This window comes from Eurosta solidaginis, chromosome 5 (genome assembly GCF_040869045.1).
Source record: "Eurosta solidaginis isolate ZX-2024a chromosome 5, ASM4086904v1, whole genome shotgun sequence".
In the NCBI taxonomy this organism is placed as follows: Eukaryota; Metazoa; Arthropoda; class Insecta; order Diptera; family Tephritidae; genus Eurosta; species Eurosta solidaginis.
This window is the reverse complement of record NC_090323.1, coordinates 35,952,880-35,974,496: the sequence shown is the minus strand read 5'-3', so window position 1 is coordinate 35,974,496 and position 21,617 is coordinate 35,952,880. Positions and strand designations below refer to the sequence as shown.

At 38.5% G+C, this 21,617-nt stretch overlaps 1 protein-coding gene across 4 annotated transcripts in view; it reads right to left on the bottom strand.

The window, feature by feature from the left end:
- Positions 1–21,617, bottom strand: part of FucTA (glycoprotein 3-alpha-L-fucosyltransferase A) — a 59,988-nt gene that overhangs the window by 4,332 nt on the left and 34,039 nt on the right. For 3 of the 4 annotated variants that reach the window (XM_067788471.1, XM_067788469.1, XM_067788472.1), the window contains exons 2-5: positions 4,216–4,420; positions 3,521–4,143; positions 3,212–3,443; positions 2,855–3,038 (exon numbers count right to left, since the gene is read on the bottom strand). In XM_067788471.1, the coding sequence (XP_067644572.1) occupies positions 2,855–3,038; positions 3,212–3,443; positions 3,521–4,143; positions 4,216–4,301 (1,125 nt within the window). In that variant the 5' untranslated portion in view covers positions 4,302–4,420. Of the gene's footprint in view, positions 1–2,854; positions 3,039–3,211; positions 3,444–3,520; positions 4,144–4,215; positions 4,421–13,071; positions 13,160–21,617 lie in introns of those variants that run through there. The other variant, XM_067788470.1, reaches the window with a different exon arrangement.

Below are 21,617 nucleotides of genomic sequence, written 5' to 3'. Positions count from 1 at the left end.
ACAAGCAGCCGCCGTGCCCCAAGTAGCCTTCATACCAAGTCAGCCCACCTCGAAAGATCGCCAACGTTCATACCAAAAGGTTGACCGGCTTAGAACATAGAGTCAAATGACTTTAGGTCAATTCAGGATGTGTATATTAGACATAATTTAGTGTTACGTGGAAATGCCCCTTATTCTGAATGCACTTAACAATACTAAATACACAAGCACTTATAGACCACACAAATAGGCGACCCAAATATTTATGCGTGCTCAGCGGGAGTTCACCAATGGGTTATTATTGCTTGCACATGCAATGCACAGTCGTTTACATTTGTCAACCAGTCACATTGACCAAATCCTCCGCGACCTTATTTACACCATGGACGTCCCAAATGTCGACCATTTTGAACATCCACGTCGATGGCACTACGCTACCGACTGTCCTACACCCCAAAATCTTGGGTGTGACGTTTGATCAGGATCTACATATTGGTGAGTATGCAGCCGCAATTGTACCGAAAATCCAGAGCCGTAATAAAATCCTCAAATCCCTTGCTGGAAGTACTTGGGGAAAAGACAAATAAACGCTCATTACCACATACAAAGCAATATAGTCGCCCAGCCTGAAAACCACTTACTGGAAGAAGCTACAGGCCAGCCAAAATACTGCTCTCAGAACTGCCACGGGCTGTCTCCTTATGTCCCCAGAACACCATCTACATAATGAGGCGAGAATACTCCCCATCAGGGAGAGAAATGAGATTCTAACCAAATAGTTCATGTTGAATACCCAGAAACCTGGGCATCCCAACAGAAATCTGATTAATGAGCCAACACCGCCTAGGGGCTTAAGGAGTCATCTCCGTAAGCATTATGAGGAAACACGGCACTTGAGAACTCAGCCGTATGAAGCAAAAAACACAAGCAGGTCCTCAGTGAACTCCAGAAACAGGCGTCGGACCTTTATGCCAGCAATTGCCCGGTGAATCCAGTACTCAAAGAACAGTACCCAAAACTTGCGGAATAGGAAAGCATACTCCCCAGGGAAACGCGAGTCACTCCAGCTCAACTTCGTTCTGGATACTGTAAGAGGCTAAATTCTTACCTATCCAGAATCAACCCCAACATACAAAATGTATGCCCCGCTTGCAATGTGTCCCCACATGACACCAACCATCTCTTTAATTGTAATAAACCAACACCTCTAACACCCCTTTTATTATGGCCAATGTTTCCTTTGACTCCCGGTGGAGAGTATTGATGACAATTTGTGATCGGTCGCACCTATTGGGTGGGGCGAAGCACTGCTACAACAACAACAACAACTACCAACTCACTTATCGATCAGTCAATGGTCAATGTGACTGCCAAAATATTTATATGTATCTGATTGCATGTGTCCGTAAATAGGTCACTAGAATAATAACATGCTGACTTATCATACATATATGTACTAGGAATTAGGTACTTTTTAGTTTGTAAGTATTAGTGTAAATACGTATTTGTAAAGTAAGAAATTTTGTATAAAAGAGAAAGCATTTTCAAATAATGAAAGAATAATTTTCTAGATGCAAGCCTCACAGCGTGTTCGAATTATTTAATATTTCAAGACGCAAGCCTCACAGCGCGTTCCAAACTATTTAATATTACATGGCGATCCTGCCAGTATGATCAACAAGTTAGCAGAAAATTTGCCAAAATAAGCAAAGATGCTACAAACGATCGCACTGGAGGAAGATACTGCCGATCAAACATCAGCAAAACTGCTAGTGATCTAGCTGACCGGAGATCCTGCCAGTTTGAAGGAAAATAACTAAAGTAGGACATTATAGAAATCCTGCCAAATTGGCAAACTTATACTTTGAAATGAGCAAAGGATTAATAATTGTCAACCCGCTAAGCAACTACATTTAATATTTCAATAATATGCACATAATTTTCTAGTTTTCAAAACGTATATGCCAAAGGCAAGTCTGAGGAGGTAGATCACTATGCTATTACTATTGAGATAGAGAAAGGTATTGGCTTCAATGACTCTAGGCATCTGTCTCGATAAAGAGAGATGGTTTAACAACGCAAATTCATGGGGCAAGTTTTAACGAGAAGAACTACTTTGTCAAGTCTGGGATACTTCCATAACATCGTAATATCACCTCCCAAGGAGGTGTGTTATCCCTTCTCAACAACTGCAGCTCGAACACATCCTACATTAAATGAAGCTCAGCGCTATAGCGAAATCTGATTTGACCATGCCGGTATTATGTGGACCATCAACGAAAGCTTACATGAACTATATTATTATTTCAATCCAATGATTGTTAATTGAGAAGGAAAGTTAAATGAATTATTATTTCAATCCAATGATTGTTAATTGAGAAGGAAAGTTAAATGAATCTATCAAATATAATTTTGCAACGGGCTTTCATCGATGGACATAAGCGTTTCCACTTGAGAATTGCTACTCTTAACTGGCACAGAGGGATATGACATCACACAGGGAGCCTCTTCTTCTTCTTGTATCGATAAAGACATTCCTCGATAGTTTTAGGGAGTATTATCGAAATTGATTGCCCTTTGCCAGATATTGATCCCCGAACATTTCGGGAACGATTTGAAATGATAACGTCGAACCTTTTACGTGATTCAAATCACTCTTACAAAAAGGATGCCGACCGCGGGAATGTTCTAAGCCCCTAAGCGTGCTGGTGTGCTTATAATATCCCAGTGAGACAGCGTAACATTATGATCAGCAAGCTTTCTAAGGAACACGAGCGAATAGATGAGGTGATGACGACTTATTAGGTTAAGGGTGGAAATAGATATCTCAGATTCACTGGTATTGAGGAAATTTCGTATACTTAAATCTACTTACATCTATAAACTTTTGCAATTCATGTGCGAACTGCAAACGCCCATTGCGTGCGCCACAATTCGAAACGAACCAAGCTACTTTTTTTGTTTTATTCAGAGCATAATTGCGATCCTGTTCCGCTTGACTTATTTTCGAGTCATAGTAGACCCATTTTTCATAGGGCGTCATAATGTCGCTGTCGCGCCTAGGAAGATAGTTAGAAATCATGTAAGACGGTGTTCTGACAAGAAACTGTTATAACAATTCGATAGCTTCAGGACGAGAGAACGAGGAGAAAATGGATTTTCTCTTCACTCCTTGCCTTAGCACATGCGCAAGCTTCAAATCCGAATAAGCTGTTATTATTATTATTATTACCTGTATGTGGCGGTCCAATTTATAGCATCCGGGACTTTGACATTTTGTGTATGATATGGACATTCCAAATAATACAACATGCTAACTTGCTTCGGATTCAATGGTCTACCCAGACCAGTTGGTATGTAATGATCCTTATATAATATCATATCAGCTTTGTCAGCATAGCCGCGGTTCGATGTAAGTTCGCAGGTGTCCACAGGACATTTCGAACGTAGGAAGACATCACGTCCTATCGTTATATATAAAATAAGAGTTACAGTAATATAGTTTAAAACTTGACAAATGTTTAACTTAGTATGTGCCAACCTTGCTTCACATTCCATGGACCTAGCCCATTGTAGAGCAATATAACTTTCAGTCGTCCGCTAGCGCGCACTTTGTCATAATTTTGCGGCATAAACATTAATTGATTGATAATGCGATCACTGTATGGATCTTGATAAGGAAAAAGTCGTGCACCACGTGAATTATGCTTCTTAACACGCTGTCCATCCAATCCGCCAGTGCCAACACGGTTGTCGTGCGCTGCATGCGTTGCCGCGACAGGCGCTTGTTTTGGATAGTATTCACCTTGCCGGAAGAACCAAGGACGCGATGAGGTGGGCTCTAATGGCACTTGTCCTGGATGTAATTGTACATGCTGCTGCTCGCTTTGTTCATCACTCGCCGTATCGCTAGGCAGGGTATTGCTAGAGCTAATTATGTCAGCACGTCGACGCGCTGCCACAGTATCCGCAATGCCGCTACCATTCGAATCATCGACGGCGGTGTTATCATCGCCTGCATCCAATGCGGCGGCTTGATTTTCAACTGATGTAATTGTGAAGGATAAGTGCGTGTTGTAGTGCAGCGATTGTTGCACTTGCTCATCACCTGAACGTAACTGTGTTTGTTGAAGCGTGCTTTTCGTTTTCCAAATTTCATGCTCTCTAAAAAATTTGAGATGAATAAATAAATTATTTGGAGTTATTAAAATAAAAAAAGTTCGTATATAAACTTACCGTAAATTAAAACCGAATATTAAAAGTAGTGCACAAATGAGCGTAAAATAAAAATATTTCTTCAATGAGAATTTCAGACGGCGCATATTCTCTTACGCTAAATCAGGTTGCCTCCTTATTTGTGTAGCAGTACCGTTAGTTGGAAGGCACTACTCAACCGCTGCCTTGCCGCGTCAACGACATTTACAGAATGGGCTTCATTACGCTAGAAAAATTAAAAAGAAACAAATATGACAATGTTATTGAAATATTTTAACTTTTGTTCCATATTTTGGAGTTTTTTAATTTAACAAGTGATTTTGAGTTTATCGAGATTTTATAAATTGACAGTTGTTTATATAGCGACTGCTGAGTGGAATATCACCCTATCTTGGCTGCCGTTTCGAAAACGCCCTATCACATAAAACATTTGAATAACGTCTTTTTTCAGCATTTCTTTCAAAAACTCCCTTACTCAGAATTCGGTTGAAGAACGCCTTATCTCAGATTTCTTTTCAAAAACGCTGTATCTGAGCTCAAATTCAATATATTGTGACGAATATTACCATTAATAAACTGATACTAAAAAAATAAAGGCACAACAACAATAAAGCAAGCTGCAACTCTTGTGTACGTAAAGAAATCAATCATCTTTACACACATACATACAAGGCAACGAAGACATATTCACAAACACATTTAATCATGAGCCGAGTAGTACTCACGCATACTCCTGCATATGGCTATAAGATAGACATAAACTACAAATATGCATGTATACAGATATTACCAAGCAGGAGACACAGAAGTTCTAGAAGGCGAAACGTCTAGACTTTAGTAGAAATATGCGAATGAAGCAACGGAGAGCATAAAAGCAGCACTTGCTGAGTAATCAGTAATCAGTTTTGATTTAAACACGCTATCAGTTGCGAAGTATTGGTTGTGAAGTATAAGTGTTATTGTGAAGTACTCTCAAAGTAGGCTAATAAAGATCATTTTGCATTATTGAATACTGGAGTTATTTATTCAACAGTTTAGCGATTCGAACGTTAGCAGAAGGTTTGGAATAAGCGGAATTTCCCAAAATTCATTATAATATTTTGACATTAGCTGGGGTGTTTATGAAAAAATTCTGCGATAGAGCGTTCTTCAACCAAATTCTGAGCTAGGCCGTTATTCAAACATTTTCTGAGATACGGCATTTTCAAAACGGCAGCCGAGACAGGGTGATATTCCACTCAGCAGTCGATATGTACTTACCCCCTTCGGCTCAATTGCGGCAGAGCACGCTACCATAACACCACGGCGGCCGCCAAGAGCTCAATAAACATAAATAAATAAATTTAATTTTTAATCGATGAGTTATCGAAACGTTTTGAACATATCATCAAAAGATTTTCGATATGTTATCATTATGTTATCGATTTTTTATTGGCTCGTTACTAACTTCTTGTTGAAGTTTTATCGAAAAGTTATCAATTACTTATCAAAAGATGTTAATCTATACTGTAACGATTTTACTGCAAATCCTCTTATTTACCCTTTTGCTAAGTTCGTATCACTAAACTGTTGAATAAATAACTCCAATATTGAATAATGGAAAAATGGCCTTTATTAAAGTACTTCTCAATAACACTTATACTTTGCAACTAGCTGGCTTAATAACCAAACTGATAGCTTAAAAGAAACTGACTTTCAAAATAATACTGCTATTGCTCGCTATATAGCGTCTTAATCGAAAACTGCCCATAGATCCTCTACCGCTGATGCTTTTATACTCTGTGATTTCCTCGTGGCATCTTCTAGGCGCTTCCAGAATTTTACTTAGTTAGTTATAAATTTCTCAGCTACAACTAAAAAAAATAAATGTCAGGCGCGATAACCTCCGAAGAGATCTAAGGCCGAGCTTCTCTTCCAATTTGCGTCGTGCTCCTCTTGATTTTCCCTACAAATTGGCCGGACGGGACCTACATGTTTTATGCCGACTCCGAACGGCATCTGCATGGCAGATGAGTTTTCACTGGGAGCTTTTCATGGCAGAAATACACCCGGAGCGCTTGCCAAACACTGCCGAGGGGCGACCCCGCTTAGAAAAATTTTCTTCTAATTGAAAAACCTTATTTCTAAAATTTTGATGTTGCTTTGCCCGTGGTGCGTACCCAGAACCATCACACCACGGTGGCCGCCAGCTACAACTACAGATGTATAATTTCTCATTTGAGTAATACTTGCACAAATTATTGCCCTCTCTTGTGACAACTCAGATAAGATATATGCAGTTGCTTTGCCTTACTCTGATAATCTTCCTCTAGCCCCTCCGACCATGCCGTGATGTCATTTGAAAGATCAGTATTACTAGATGAAACGTGTTCCTGGAGCTGTTCACAATTAATAATTACTTCAGCCTCTTGGCATCTTCCCAAAATAGCTCCTTTGGTCAGTTTGAGTGGTGACTTGAACTCGTTGAGTACTCTTACCGGAATACGTCCATCTTGTTTTGTCATAGCCAGGGTTTTTCCTACAAGTATGTTCGGTGCTGATTTGTTTGCTGCTTCGACAACCCACAATTTGTTTGTCCCACAATCTCCATCAACCTTTTCCCAGATGACTGCTTCGGATTTTGGTGGTATTTGCTGACTCTGTTCCAAAAGCACTCGTTTACTGCTGTAGCCTCTCTCGTATCCGAAACTAAGTGGTACATCCATGTTCTCATATCGCATCGTCTTGCTTTGCATGTCGATCTTGATACCCTGGTCGATTAAGAAGTCCACTCCAATTATGATTTCATCAATAATCTCTGCCACTATAAAATTGTGTACTACCGCGACGTTCCCAATTGCGACTTCACATGATACTTCTCCTAGAACCGTGCTGTCTTCTCCAGTGGCTGTACGCAATATTGCTCCATGCAATGATCTTATCTTCTTGTTGACTAAATCCGCTCGAATAATGGAATGGGATGCACCCGTATCTACAGTCAGTAAACGTTCCTTTCCATCCACATGTCCTCCAACAGTAAGATTGCTTGACCTTCTTCCAATTTGTGAGATAGAGATTATGGGGCATTCAATTGAGGGAGCCAGCTGTCGCCCCTTGCGGCTGACTCGCTTTAGTTTAACGATTGATTGGTCTTGGAGATCTGCTCATCTCCTTCAGCCCTGCGTTTACAACCACCCACATTGTTGGAACTGTTAGGGTTGGTGTTGCAATAACGCGCAATATGCCCTAGGTTGCCGCACTTGAAACATTTCATAACTCCAGAGTTTTTCTGTTGTGATCCCTTCAGTGCTTCCAAAATTGTGTCCACCCAATCTGGCCTTTCTATTTGGAATATCTGTTTTCTATGCTCGCTTCCATAACGTCTCTCGACAGCGGCCATCAATGCTTCATAGCTGTTCCGTTCGTACTCTGGAATAGTCTGTAATATTTCGGCAGCTGGTCCTTTCAATGCTACGAAGAGTGCAGCAACTTTATTCTCAGCATTCCAGTTGTTCACTGTTGCGGTCTTCTCAAACAGTAGCTTACAGACCAGGAAAGGAACAGACCCGTCAAAGGATGGTGTTTTTACCTTTGGATTACTCGCTGAAGCAGCTGGGCGATTTAGTTGTAACTGCTCCATACGACCCTTCAAATCATCGACTTCTGCCTGAAATTGAGCGATTTTTGCATCCTGCGCTTCCAACTTTGATGTTACACTTGCTTCCTGTGCTTCTAACTGTGAAGACATTTGTGCCACCTGCAATGATAAGCGCTCCTCTTGTTATTCCATCTTGGATGTTATGCGTATCTCCTGCGATTCCAGTTGGGATGCCATATATGTCTTCTGTTCTTCCAGTTGAGTTTCCATCTTGGATGTCATCTGTGTCGACATTTCTGACATACGCGTTTCTTGTGCTTCAATCTTCGATGTTATTCGTGTCTCTTGGGATTCCATCTGTGATGACATATGCGTTTTCTGTTCTTCTAGTTGAGATGACATAATCGTTTTCTGTTCTTCTGTTCTTAAATTTTCGATGTCTGAGCAGATATTGCAGCCAAAATCATGTTCAAGTCTGTGCTCGTAACTGTCTGCGATGTTTCGTTTTCTCTTCAATTTGTGTTGTTGTCTCGTCCCCATCAGGATAAAAGACATACTCCTCCACATCAATTCCTTCTGCTTCCATTGCCTCTCGTAGCCGTGCCTGAAGTTCGAGTTTAACGCCGCTTGTATTCAATCCACGGCTCTCCAACTCCTTCTTCAGTTGCTGGATCTTCACTGAACTTTGCCATGCCCTTGTTGTCCTCTGGAATTTATTCAACAATTCCTCTTCTGACACCAATTGTAACGATTTTACTGCAAATCCTCTTATTTGCACTTTTGCTAAGTTCGTATCACTAAACTGTTGGATAAATAACTCCAATATTGAATAATGGAAAAATGACCTTTATTAAAGTACTTCACAATAACACTTATACTTTGCAACTAGCTGGCTTAATAACCAAACTGATAGCTTAAATGAAACTGACTTTCAAAATAATACTGCTATTGCTCGCTAGATAGCGTCTTAATCGAAAACTTCCCATAGCGCCTCTACCGCTGATGCTTTTATACTCTGTGATTTCCTCGTGGCATCTTTAAGGCGCTTCCAGAATTTTACTTAGTTGTAAATTTCTCAGCTACAACTACAGATGTATAATTTCTCATTTGAGTAATACTTGCACAAATTATTGCCCTCTCTTGTGACAAATCAGATAAGATATATGCATGTGTTTGTGCATTGCTTCTCCGCTGCTCGTATACGTACATATGTGTAGACGCAATTATTGATTCGTTTATTTAGATCAGGGCTATTCAAAGCTGAAAGTGCACCTGTATTAGTGTGAGCGCAATCGTCGCGCTGATCGTGCGGGTGAATTGATTTTTCATTTAGTCGCTTACTAGCAAGCAACAAGCATATGTATCGCGCATAATTTTTCATACATATTTTGATACCGATCAGCCGATACCCACCACTGATGTTGCTACGCCAAGTGCCAAGCAATGATGACATGATACGAAACATTCATTCTCTCTCAATTCGTTTCCAGGAATGGGTCTTAAAGTTCATTCAATTGTAAACATTGGTTCATTCGATTGTAAACAAACTTCATTCGTTTCCAAGAATGGGTCTTGAAGATCAGAGTTGCGTAAACCGCGCAAAAAAAATTCGAAGAAAATCGGTGCGTTTTCATTATTTTTCATTTCAAGTGTATTCACCTACATAAGCGGATCAAAAATTTGTAAAAAAGGTACAAGAAATAACAAAATTAAATGAGCTGTTATATTAACGCACGAAAAGAGATAAGTACATTTTATCTTAGCTATCAAAAAATTAAATTTCACGTGTTGTCACGGAAAAATTTTTAACGGGTAAAATAAGCTTTTTTTTGTATTTGTGATACTGAAAAAATTCGAGTTTTTTGATATCCCATTTGACAATCTTGAGTAAGTTTTCGGTGAAAATCATAAATTAAACCTTTACCATGTAAAATACCCCAAAGTTATTCCGAAATGCCCAAATTTGATTTTGAGGATGATGGCATCTATGGTCAATGTTATAAAAAATGCACATTTTCACGCGCTCTCAGAGAGCGAGAAGTTTCATATCATGTCATCATTGGTGCCAAGCGACGACTAACTCAATTAACGAAGACAGAGCGAATCATATGCGTGTGAATTGAGAGGGCACAATTGTGCTATGAAATGAATAGCCCTGATGTAGATACATAATGATTGAATTATTGATGTGAATTCACGTCACTGCTTAGCATCGGCCTAGAGATGGCAGCACCCCTTAAGCTGGAGACATTGGTGCTTTAGCGGTAACCGTATCGGTAGACTTTTAACAGCTGATTCGACCAAACTTATGAGAATCAATGCAATCGATTATTGGTGCCGCTAAGGTCGTAACCGTATCGTAGCCAACCAATTGGGTTTTGGTTTACCGTCGTAACGATAAACAGCTTATTACGTTAGGGAGGATACAGCGATACGACATACGGCACCAATGACTCCAGCTTTAGTTTTGATAATATTCGTAACAATATATATAAAAAGAAATGTCTTTCGTACGACCGAAATGCCTGCCGAAACGGCTAAGCCGATCTCGATTCTGTAAAAAGTAGTTTCTTGGACCTTCTTTGTGGAAGGTTTATAGATAAAAAACAATTCAAAAATGTTTGATTTTGCGGCCGAAATATGCGCAAAGCTGAGATCTTACGATTTCGCATTTTTCTTGCGTTTTCAGTACATTGTATGCCACTAAACTACCAAACCGCTGAACCGATTTGGTTTGCGTTTGGAGCATGCGTCAGCGCTTTAAAGGAAAACGTTCCTACTATAAATTGACTCCCGGGGTGACGCTGGAGTCCCGACCCCGGCTTTTGGAGATATAGGTCATAGAATATCTTTGTACGATATGGGTATCAAATGATAGGTATTGATGAGAGTTTTAACAAGGAGGTGAAACCGGGTTCATACTAGAACCCATTCCCGGAATATCGACCAAAATGTGGACTAGGGGTGACCCTAGGATGCTTTTATACGATATGGGTATTAAATTAAAGGTATTAATAATATGTGAACCTTTTAAAGAGATATCGACCAAAATGTGGACCAGGGCTGACCACATAATTTCAAAATTTTATTGCGTTTTCAGTACATTATATGCCACCAGACTACTAAATTGTTTGGCCGATTTGGTTTGCGTTTGGAACATGCGTCAGCGCTTTGAAAGGAAACGTTCCTAATGACAGATACCTCATCTCACCTCACCACACCCCATCTCACCACAAGGCACCTCACCTCGCGTATTAATTAAAAAATAAACATTTCATTTTTATATATATATAGATAACATTAAATGGGGGACAAATACTGTTATTTTTGAAGTTTCTAATGTGATGTCGTAAATAATTAAATCTATATAGTAAGTATATAAAAGAAAGTGGTGTTAGTTACACTATTTATAACTCAAGAACGCATGAACCGATTCGGCTGAAAATTAGTGGAGAGGTAGCATAGAACCAGGAGACGGACATATGATACTCTTTATTCCGTTCCGGCTAGGGTCTTGAGATCAAAACGTGGACCTGGGTAGCTCAGGGATGTGTTTGTACAATATGGATATCAAATAGAAGCTGTTTATGAGTACTTTGAGGGTCTCGAGATATAGGCCAAATTGTGGACCCGGGAACCTCTAGAAGGTGTTTATAGAATATGGATAACAAATGAAAGCTATTGCTGAGAGCTTTAAAGTAACTTTCATTGTGATATTTGATTCAGTCGCATCAACCTAGCATAACTGATAAATATGGATGCGAAGCCGAAATAAAGACATGAATTAATAATACCCACATACATATTGACATGAATAGGGTCGCGAGATATAGGCCAAAACGTGGAGCCGGATACCCCTAGAATGTGTGTGTAATATGGATATCAAATGAAAGCTATTGCTGAGAGCTTTAAAGTAATTTTCATTGTGATATCTGATTCAGTCGCATCAACCTAGCATAACTGATAAATATGGATGCGAAGCCGAAATAAAGACATGAATTAATAATACCCACATACATATTGACATACGTCCTATTCGATTTGCCTGAAATTTGGTATATAAATTTGCCTATATTAGTATTTACGATCCTTTTTTCCGGGAAGTAGACCAGAGACGGACTGGGATTGGTATTAGGACTGGGGCTGAGATTTGGAGTGGGACTGGGACTCAGAATGGGACTGAAACAAAATACATACCATCTTCTGGGACTGGCAATAAGGGATGAAGAAGAATGAGAAGAACTTGAGAGAAGAGGAAAGAGGGAAAGAGAAGGAGACTGAGAAAGACATAGAGTGAGGATTAAAAAAGTGAACAGGAGGGGAGGGCAGAGTTAGATAGAGAAAGCTTTTAAAATGTATGCAGATAGACCAAACTTAGGGCAGAACAACGTCTGCCGGGTCTGCTAGTATCTTATAAAAAGGATATGAATTTGTTTTAGTAAACTTATAGATTTGTTATCGGCGTGTTTTCAAAAAGTTATCGATTTCGTTCTTAAAAAAGGTTTCGATTAGCTATCAGGTTTTATCGGAGTATTACCAGTTTGTTATCGGCATGTTATCAGTGGTCGGCTTTTTATGACAAAGATACTTATAAAACTTTAATATAAAATCGATGGCAAACGTGCAATACTTCTATGACAAGCAGATAAGAAACCAATAAGAAGCTGATGAATCGGCAACAATAGGCTGATTACAAACGCATAAGTCAGCCATAATAGTTCGTTATCGATAATAAGCCGATAGCGATATAAAACCATATGGGTTTTTACCAATAAGAAGTCGACGAAGCTCTTCTTAACAAGCTGTGTCTGGTAAAGTTACCTCTGGTGTAGGTTAACTTCAACCCGTGGACGAGCTCTTGTAAATTAAAAAAAAAATCGTTTCCAGACGTACACCTGTATGTTAACACATCGAGTTTCACGAGTACTTGGTGATCAGGCCTTTTTACCGTTGTAAACACATAACGAATAAAACACTAGGGTGCTCCTCAATGTTATCCTGTTAACATGACATAAAATATTTTTTTTTTTACCCAAGATAATTTATTTTTTTTTGTCGTTAAAAGCTCATTACATTGCATGAACTAATAAAGCGTAACTTTTGTAGATGAACAATACAGCATAAAATGAGAAGTGTATTGTGAAACGCTTCGAGCAAAACAAATTTATAACTTTTGTTCTTCTTATTGAAATCACTCACGCATATAAATTTTACTGCTTTTATTTACTATACGAATTAACAATTGCAATTCTATCATTCCATAAATGCTTGTAAAGCAATTTGAAAATTGATATACTTACTTAATTGGCGCTTAACCGTTTAAACGGCTTGATAGACAATAAATACAAAAACACCCACGTACGGTTAGATATTTAGCATGCGTTTGGCACAATTAAAATTATATTTGTGATTGAAAACAAATGAATAAAATTGTTCAATACTTATGACATTATTATAGTACTTTGAATATACCCTTCATGTATGGTTTCTGCAATTTTTAAGATATTAACCTTTGCTATCCCAGAATTGAAGACAGCATTTTTTAAACGGGTTTGTTTAGCTTGACTCTATGTAGCGTTGTTTACGAATTTTGTAATTGAAATTTAAGTAACTACCCGATAAGCTACAAGCTTGAAACTTGGAATATACATAGCTCAGAACCCAATGACAGTGCGATAAAAAGAAAGAAAAATTCCGCTAGGTGGCGCATGGATCGAGATATTCAAAAAACTCGTATGTTTGGTTCGATTTGGCTCATATATGGAACACAGATTACATACATGAATAGAAAGCGAATTATGAAAAAAATAGCCGCTAGATGGCGCAAGGATCGAGTTCGATTTGGCTCATTGAACAAATATTACATACAGTCCGGTAGAAGTGACATCAAAATATTTTCGAGAACATAAGTTCCAATTTTGTAAGTGAAATTTAAGTAAATAAAGCAATTAAACAAATTTTTTTAAGTTAAACGGTTTTATTGAAAACAATACTTACATTAAATAATAATAATACTAAAAGCTAGAAAATAATTAGGTAGGTCCTAGGTACTAGTCAACACACTCCTCATCAATCTAGGGCGTTGATCAGAAAAATAAATAAAACCCTTGGGTACAATGTGATAGCAAAGCGAATTCAATCCTACTCACCGTGCAGAAGCATGTCAAATTAAAAGAAACTTAGCATGGATTTCGATTAACTGATATAGTGTTGTACCAAAGCGTTGTATGGAAAATATCAACAATAACTAATCACCTGTTAGGATAACAACACCTGTACTGAAATTCACTAACTTATAACGATGCGATTTGTCGAGATTTTAATTAACGATTTTGTCGCATGCCTTATCGATAGTCTGCCGTATCTTCTGGCCAAGAACAATAAGCAACGCCGATCTACTGTCACTTACGAACAACACCCCAATCTACACTGAAATTAAAAAACGTAAGTGGGGTTGGATCGGTCACACTCTCCGCAGAGAAGATGACAACGTTGCCAAAATGGCCTTCCAATGGAACCCACAGGGAAGCCGGCGCAGGGGGCGCCCTCGACAAACTTGGATGCGTACGATTCTCAATGAGAGCTCTTCCACCGCCACCTGGAATGAAATAAGACGTTTAGCGACTGATAGAAGTCGCTGGAGAGCGTTCATGTCCGCCCTATGCTCCGACTAGGAGCGATAAGTTGTGCTTCTGGATGGCTATGGTATTAGTTTTAACTTTTGCGATTGTCAACTAGATGTTCAATTCTATCTAGGAATACAACTAACCTTATCGATTGTACTATTCACTAACTTAGTTTTAACGACTCGCAATAAATGACATTTAAATTTCGTTTTAATAGTAGAAAGGTAGCAGCACAGCTTAAAGAACCCTAAAAAAAGCGAAAAGCACAAAAGGAATGCCAAAAATAAATAAATTCCGTATACTAACTACTTTTAAAAGTCATTAATGTGAAGTTTTTACCTTTTTTAACAAAAGGTAAGTAAATGCGGTTATTAATTTCTTTTTTTTCTCTGTTGATATCGCAGTTATTCTTGTACCCCTTAATTGACCATCAAGTTGAGAAATAAAATTGTGACGAATATTAGCAATACTAAGGGATACTATCATCTCTAAGCCGATACTAAGCAGTCACGTGTATGTACATAAACAAATCAATCATTATGTCTACACATATGTACATACAAGCAGCGGAGAGATACGCACAAACACATGCATAACACATGCATGTGCATATGTTTATGCGAGAGGCTATAAACTTGCATCTGTAGTTTATAGCGGGTATCTAAGTAGTAAATTCCAGAAGAAGAAACGCCTAGAAGTATGGGAATGAGACAGCAGAGAGTATACAAGGAGCGAAAGCAGAGTAAGCAGCAATCAGTTTGATTTAAGCACGCTATCAGTTGCGAAGTATAAGTGTTATTGTGAAGTATTTTCAAAGTAGTCTAATAAAGACCATTTTGCATTATTGAATATTGGAGTTATTTATTCAACAGTTTAGCGATACGAACGTTAGTAGAAGGTTGCATATAAGCGGAATTTCCCTAAATTCGTTACAATATCATGAGCAAAATTCGGGGTTAGTCGGTACAGCTGTTGAAAGTCCGTTGCATTCAATTGGAATGGGTTATCTACTTCTCTAAGAATGTGTCTGTCCACTGGCGATGGACTTTCTTCATCTTGTGATAAAACGTACGCCAAGTACTCAAATGCCATTTGATTTATAAATAAAGCAACTTTTCGTGTTTGAAAGTATTTAATTAAAGTTCCGATTTTCTTTTTTATCCAAAACTGCCAGAAATATTAATTTCGTGATTTTTATCCCAGCCAATTTACTTGCCGTTTATTTAACAACACAGCTGATCTACGATAAACAAATATCGATACAAAATAGTTACTGAATAACGAAATCGTTATAGTTATCGATTCGCAAATAAAACGATGGTAAATGTCGTTAAAAAGTTAGTGAATTCCACTACTGGTAATGAATTCGCCTTGCTCTGAACGATAAAAAAAAAATTGTTTATTTTCCGGACGAATAGCCACTTCCTAAAAAAACCATGCAAGGTATAACAATTTATCGAAATATATGAATTCGAGTGATAGCACATTTAAGTTTAGGAATTTATGGGCGTTTGAAACATAGTATTGGTTTTTTTTGTAGCAAATAATCGTTTGCGCGGTAGAGATAAGAAAACTCGCTTATTTACACTTTCGTATTAACGATACATTTTTGTATTTGTGGGCGTTTATATTTTGGGTTAATTGCCTAAGTACTAAAAACTAATGCAGATTCAATGTTAAGTGTGTTTCACCTGTCTTTATCCAAGTAATTATTCTGTGACACGTACGAAAAGTTTTTAAAATATGAATACAAAATCATATGCAAAAATAATTGTTAAATGTGTGCCGTGCACGAAATTGAACCCACAATGTGCGACAAAATTGAACGAAGAACAAAAACTTTTACACTGAATTTTTTTTAGCTGGGTTAAAATAGCCAAGTTTCTCCCTATCAAAAATAGCCGAAAGTAAGCACATATCTGCCAATGAACCAAATCAATGCTGGAGCATTGGGTAATACAAGACAACATCGATTCGGTTACAACTAACCGCATTGTGAGCTCCGGAAGTCCCCTGGAAAAGCAAGAAGTTGATACTAACAAGAACAAAATACCATAGTTTCGACTGTCCTCACTCTGTCTACGAGAGTCAAGTATCTGAGTGTCGAGATAGACAGCAAGCTTAGCTGAAAATCGAATATCGAATGTAGGGTCAAAAAAACTTACATAGCCTTCTATTCGGGTAAAAGAATTGTCAGAAAAACTGGGGTCCAAAACCCAAACTGGGGGGGGGGGGGGGGGCTTTACACGGCCTTCGTCAGACCAGAAAACATGCAAATTGTGGGATATGCTGATGATATTGCAGTAGTAGTAGTGGCCAAGAAACTGGAACTGCTTCAAGCATTATGTAATGACGCCGTAGGAAGAATAAAGGAATGGCTGACCAATACGGGACTAGAACTGGCTAGCCAACAGACGAAAGTGGTATTAAAAATGTCCAAACGGTGGTCGAACGAGTTGGTCTTAACTGTCGGGGATCATCAAATCACTTCAAAGGATTCTCCAAAATACTCAGGAGTGCACGTTGAATAAGTTAGCTTTCAAAGAGCACTTCAGAGCGGTGGGAGAGAAAGTTATCAAGGTTAATGGAGCACTTATGCGAATAATGCCTAACATTGGTGGTCCGAGCGAAGCTACACGTAAGCTATTGTCCACAGTAACCAGCTCAATAATACTATACGCAGCACCAGCGTGGTATGGATCTAAACAGACCCATCAAAAAGATATATTAGCAGCGTGCCGACTTGTAGCTTTAAGAATTGCAAGTGCTTATCGGATGGTGTCCGACAACGCGATCCCTGAAAATTCCAGTAGACTTACTGGCAAGCGAAATGGCCGATCTGTATAACACTAATATCGAGCGACCATCTGAAGAAGCCAAGAAACGAGCGAGGACGCAAACAATAGCTAAGTGGCAAGAACGGTGGGAAGCCTCGAGTAAAGGCCGTTGGCCCTTCACGCTAGTTTGGAACGTAGCTCAATGGAATGAGCGGAAGCACGGCGAACTGAACGACCATCTCACACAGATATTGAGTGGACATGTCGGTTTCAAAGAGTATTTATGGAAGCGTACGATAGAGGAAGATCATCTTTGCCCAATGTGTACCACGGAGTTAGAAAACGCAGAACACGTCATGTTCTCCTGCCCCCGTTTCCACGAGGAAAGACTCTCGTTGCATAGAGTTTTTGGGGAGGAACCTACCACGAGAAATTTCGTATCACAAATGTGCAACAGGAAAGAGTGCTGGACTGCAGTGAGCAAAATGGCATTTATAGTCATAACACGCCTGAGGGATGCTGAGAGGGAGCGCAGAGAAATGCGCAGGCGAAGCAGTAGTGATTAAATCGACACTCAGAGCAAATTAGCGGGAACCTGGACGCAGGGACAACAGTAGGCTCTTAAAAAATGAGAAATATGGAACGCCACCCTGAAGTAATGCGAAAGTGGTACTGGGGTGGGCGACGGTTCAAAAACGGGGCTGTTTTTTAGTTTACGGACACACGGTTGCTGCGACAGCAGCAATTATGGTGCATTAGACATTTTTCAGCCCTCCCGCAAAAAAAAAAAAAAAAAAGGATGGTGGCCGGCCATGGACAAACAGTACAACATTAAAAAGACGAATAGAGTACAGCGGTGAGCTCTCGGAGAAGAAACAAACTCCTTTACCCATTGAAACTCCACCAAAATCGTGAAAACCACATTTTCTGAGGGTTTTCTTTGTTTTGCCGGTGCAAATGCACACAAACCTAAAGACATATGTCAGCTAAAAAGACAAAAACAAAAATAAATGTACTCATCTCAGTTCTAAGCTGAACAAACTCAACCCAATTTTATATCTTTTATATGAAAAAATAAAAATAAAAAACTAAAACAAATCGTGACGTGTATCACTCGAAAAGTCTTGCTTGTAGTGTAATTTTGAATGTTGAATGTAAACAAAACTCCAGACGAGCCTCAGGGTTGTTTTCGAAGATGAGGTTTTCTTGCGATTTACATACATACTACGCCATTGCAGAGGCGCAGCAATGCTTCGAGCTAGGGTGGGAAGGAGTTCATGTGGACGAATCAAATATTTTTGGCGGTAGCTTCCGCTTAATTATATTAGGATCTTAAAATGTTTCGACGTTTGGACTGATCAGTGCCCTTATCATGCTTGAGCCGCTGCACAGCTTCGGAAACCTGACTTCTAGAGATATTATTTAGAGAGTTAAATATGTCCAAACATAGTTGTTGTTATGGTAGTAACAGAGCCCCGCCTTGCATAGTTGTTGTTGTTGAAGGCCTTGGGGAGTGTTATCGATGTTGATGGTCCTTTGCTGGATACAGATCCGGTACGTTCCGGTAACAAGCACCATTAAGGTACTAGCCCGACCATCTCGGGAACGAGTTGGTATGACCACATGAAAAATTCTAGGCCATACCGCCCTCCAGGTCGCCAGAGCCTCGGCTTTTAAAGAAACAGAATTTTCCACGGGTAGGTGAGGTTGACTATTGGGTTGGAGAAGCTATGTATTGCGCTGGCAACCCCTTGAAAGGGTTGCGCTATACAACCCCTTGAATCAATTTGGTATTTTAGTCGCCTTTCCCGACAGGCATACCTGTCGCGGGTAAAATCCTCGATCTTATATTTGTTAGTAATGATCTTAATTATAATTTAATTCGTTCTCTCTGCCCGTTATCTAATACTGATAAACATCACGTACCATTGATATTGGAGATTAAGTTTTATGAATTTGGAAATATTAAACTCAATAATGAAGTTGGTTTCAATTATAGCCGATTTGATTTTGCCGTGATCAATAATTTGATTTCAAATATTGACTGGCAGTCTCTTTTTAATAATCGCAATCTTTCAGACTGCTTTGACTTATTCAAAAGTAATATCTCGGAAATAATGAATATTAATATTCCTCGTTTCCCGGCAAGGGTTTACAAGTTGCCATGGTATACCAAAAGCTTAAAGACTCTAAAAAATTTGCGTAATAAATATCATAAACTTTTTAAAAAATCAGGAAGTCCCGAACTCAAGCAACAATATCTGAATTACGCGAAGGAGTTTAATTGTCTTGATAAGTTTCTGTACAATCGATATATTCTCAATTTCGAAAATAATATCAAATCGAATCCTAAATCGTTTTGGAATTTAATTCGCTCCAAACAATCGGTTACAACAATACCGTTGTCTGTGTCTTACAAGGGCAAGAATTCATCATCGTCTAGTGATTCAGCCAATTTGTTTGCAGAATTTTTTAAAGCAAACTTTGCTATTGATGATCTGTAGAATGACGACGGGGATATGTTGAATGAGATAACGTCTTGTTTCGACTTCTCCTTATTAGTTCTAGATATTGATGATATTATCTTAAGTATTCAGACGATCAAGAGCTCCAAGCAATGTCATTATCAAGAATTTTCATCTTTTTTCCTGAAGCAATGTGTAGCTTCCGTTTCAGACCCCTTGTTGCATATATTTAATTTATCATTAAAGTCTGGTATCTTTTTGGATGAATGGAAAACTACTTTTATTCAACCTATTCATAAAAGTGGTAGTAAAATTGACGTTACAAACTATCGGCCAATATCGAAGATCCCCGTGATTTCAAAACTTTTTGAGAAAACGGTGATGTTTAAATTATCGTCCGCAGTTAAGCGTTATATTTGCCCATGTCAGCATGGCTTTGTTCCGGGGCGTTCAACAGTAACTAATCTGGTCGTTTTTTCGAATTACTGCATCTCGTCTTTTACTCATGGTTGTCAAGTTGACTGCATATATACGGACATATCCAAAGCTTTTGACAGAGTTTCGCACAAAGCTCTCTTGGCTAAATTGCGAAAAATGGGTTTCCACTCAACATTTTTACAATGGATTTATTCAACTTATCCAATAGGATAAATTTTGTTGTTATTGACAACGTAAAGTCATCGCCTTATGTAGCAACCTCAGGTGTGCCCCAAGGTAGTATCCTTGGCCCACTTTTCTTTATTCTCTTTATCAATGATGTAAGTGCTTGTTTCAAGCAATGCAATTATCTCCTTTACGCTGATGATTTGAAAATTTTTTTCAGAATCAAGAAGGAGTCTGATACTCTCATACTACAATCTGAGTTAAATAATTTTAATGAGTGGTGCTGTAAAAATAAGCTTGCGCTGAATGCCAACAAATGTTATTACATACTTATTCCAAATTATGTAATAAATTGATTTCGTCTTACTATGTCTCTAATAAACCGTTACTTAGGGTGAATAAAATTCGGGATTTAGGTGTTGTATTTGATTCGTCTTTTACATTCACCGAGCACTTAAATTTTATTATCCCCAAAGCATATTCCTTACTGGCCTTTATTAAAAGAAATGGATCCGAGTTTAAGGACCCATATACTAAAAAACTATTATATAATGCCTTTGTGCGGTCAAGGCTTGAGTATGGTTCCATAATATGGAGTCCTTATTATGAGGTACACAATAAGAGAGTCGAACGTGTGCAAAAAATATTCATGAAGTACTGTTTATACGATATAAACTTCGATCTGCCTCTTCCTCCATATATCTCTAGGTGTAAGCTAATTAATCTTCACACATTAGAAAGTAGAAGATTAATTACATCTATAATGTTTATTTATGATATTTCCAATGGCAATATTGATTGCCCGATACTGTTAGAGTCTTTGAACTTTTATGTTCCATCACGGACTTTGCGCCAATATAATATGTTTGTAATTGACCAGTTTAGATCTAATTACGCACTTAATGGCCCGATCACTCGCGCTATAATTGCTATTAACTCAATCAATAATACCTATTGTATTGATTTTGCGATATCTCGTCGAAGTTTTAAAAATATGTTATTTTCCATTTTAAATTAAGTTTACTGTAAATAAACCTTATGTTTAATAATGTTTAATATAGTCTGTAAGATTTTTGTAAATCATAGACTGAATAAAGAAATATGAAATATGAAATATTTTAAGCCCCCTAACCCGCTAGGATTAGTCGTCAAGACCACTCCGAAATCTGTTGTCTAAAGCTTCTAATGGTAGTCCAAGAAAACTGACAGTTGGAACAGTTTTGGACCATAGTGAGGTTGTTGGTTTGTGTTATCCGGGAACACTACAGACACAATATATACATTTGGCATGCCAGGATTTAGTAAGAATAGATTAAGACTTTAACATATTGCAGATCACAGTGGATTTAGACTGACATGCATCTCCTTTGAAAGT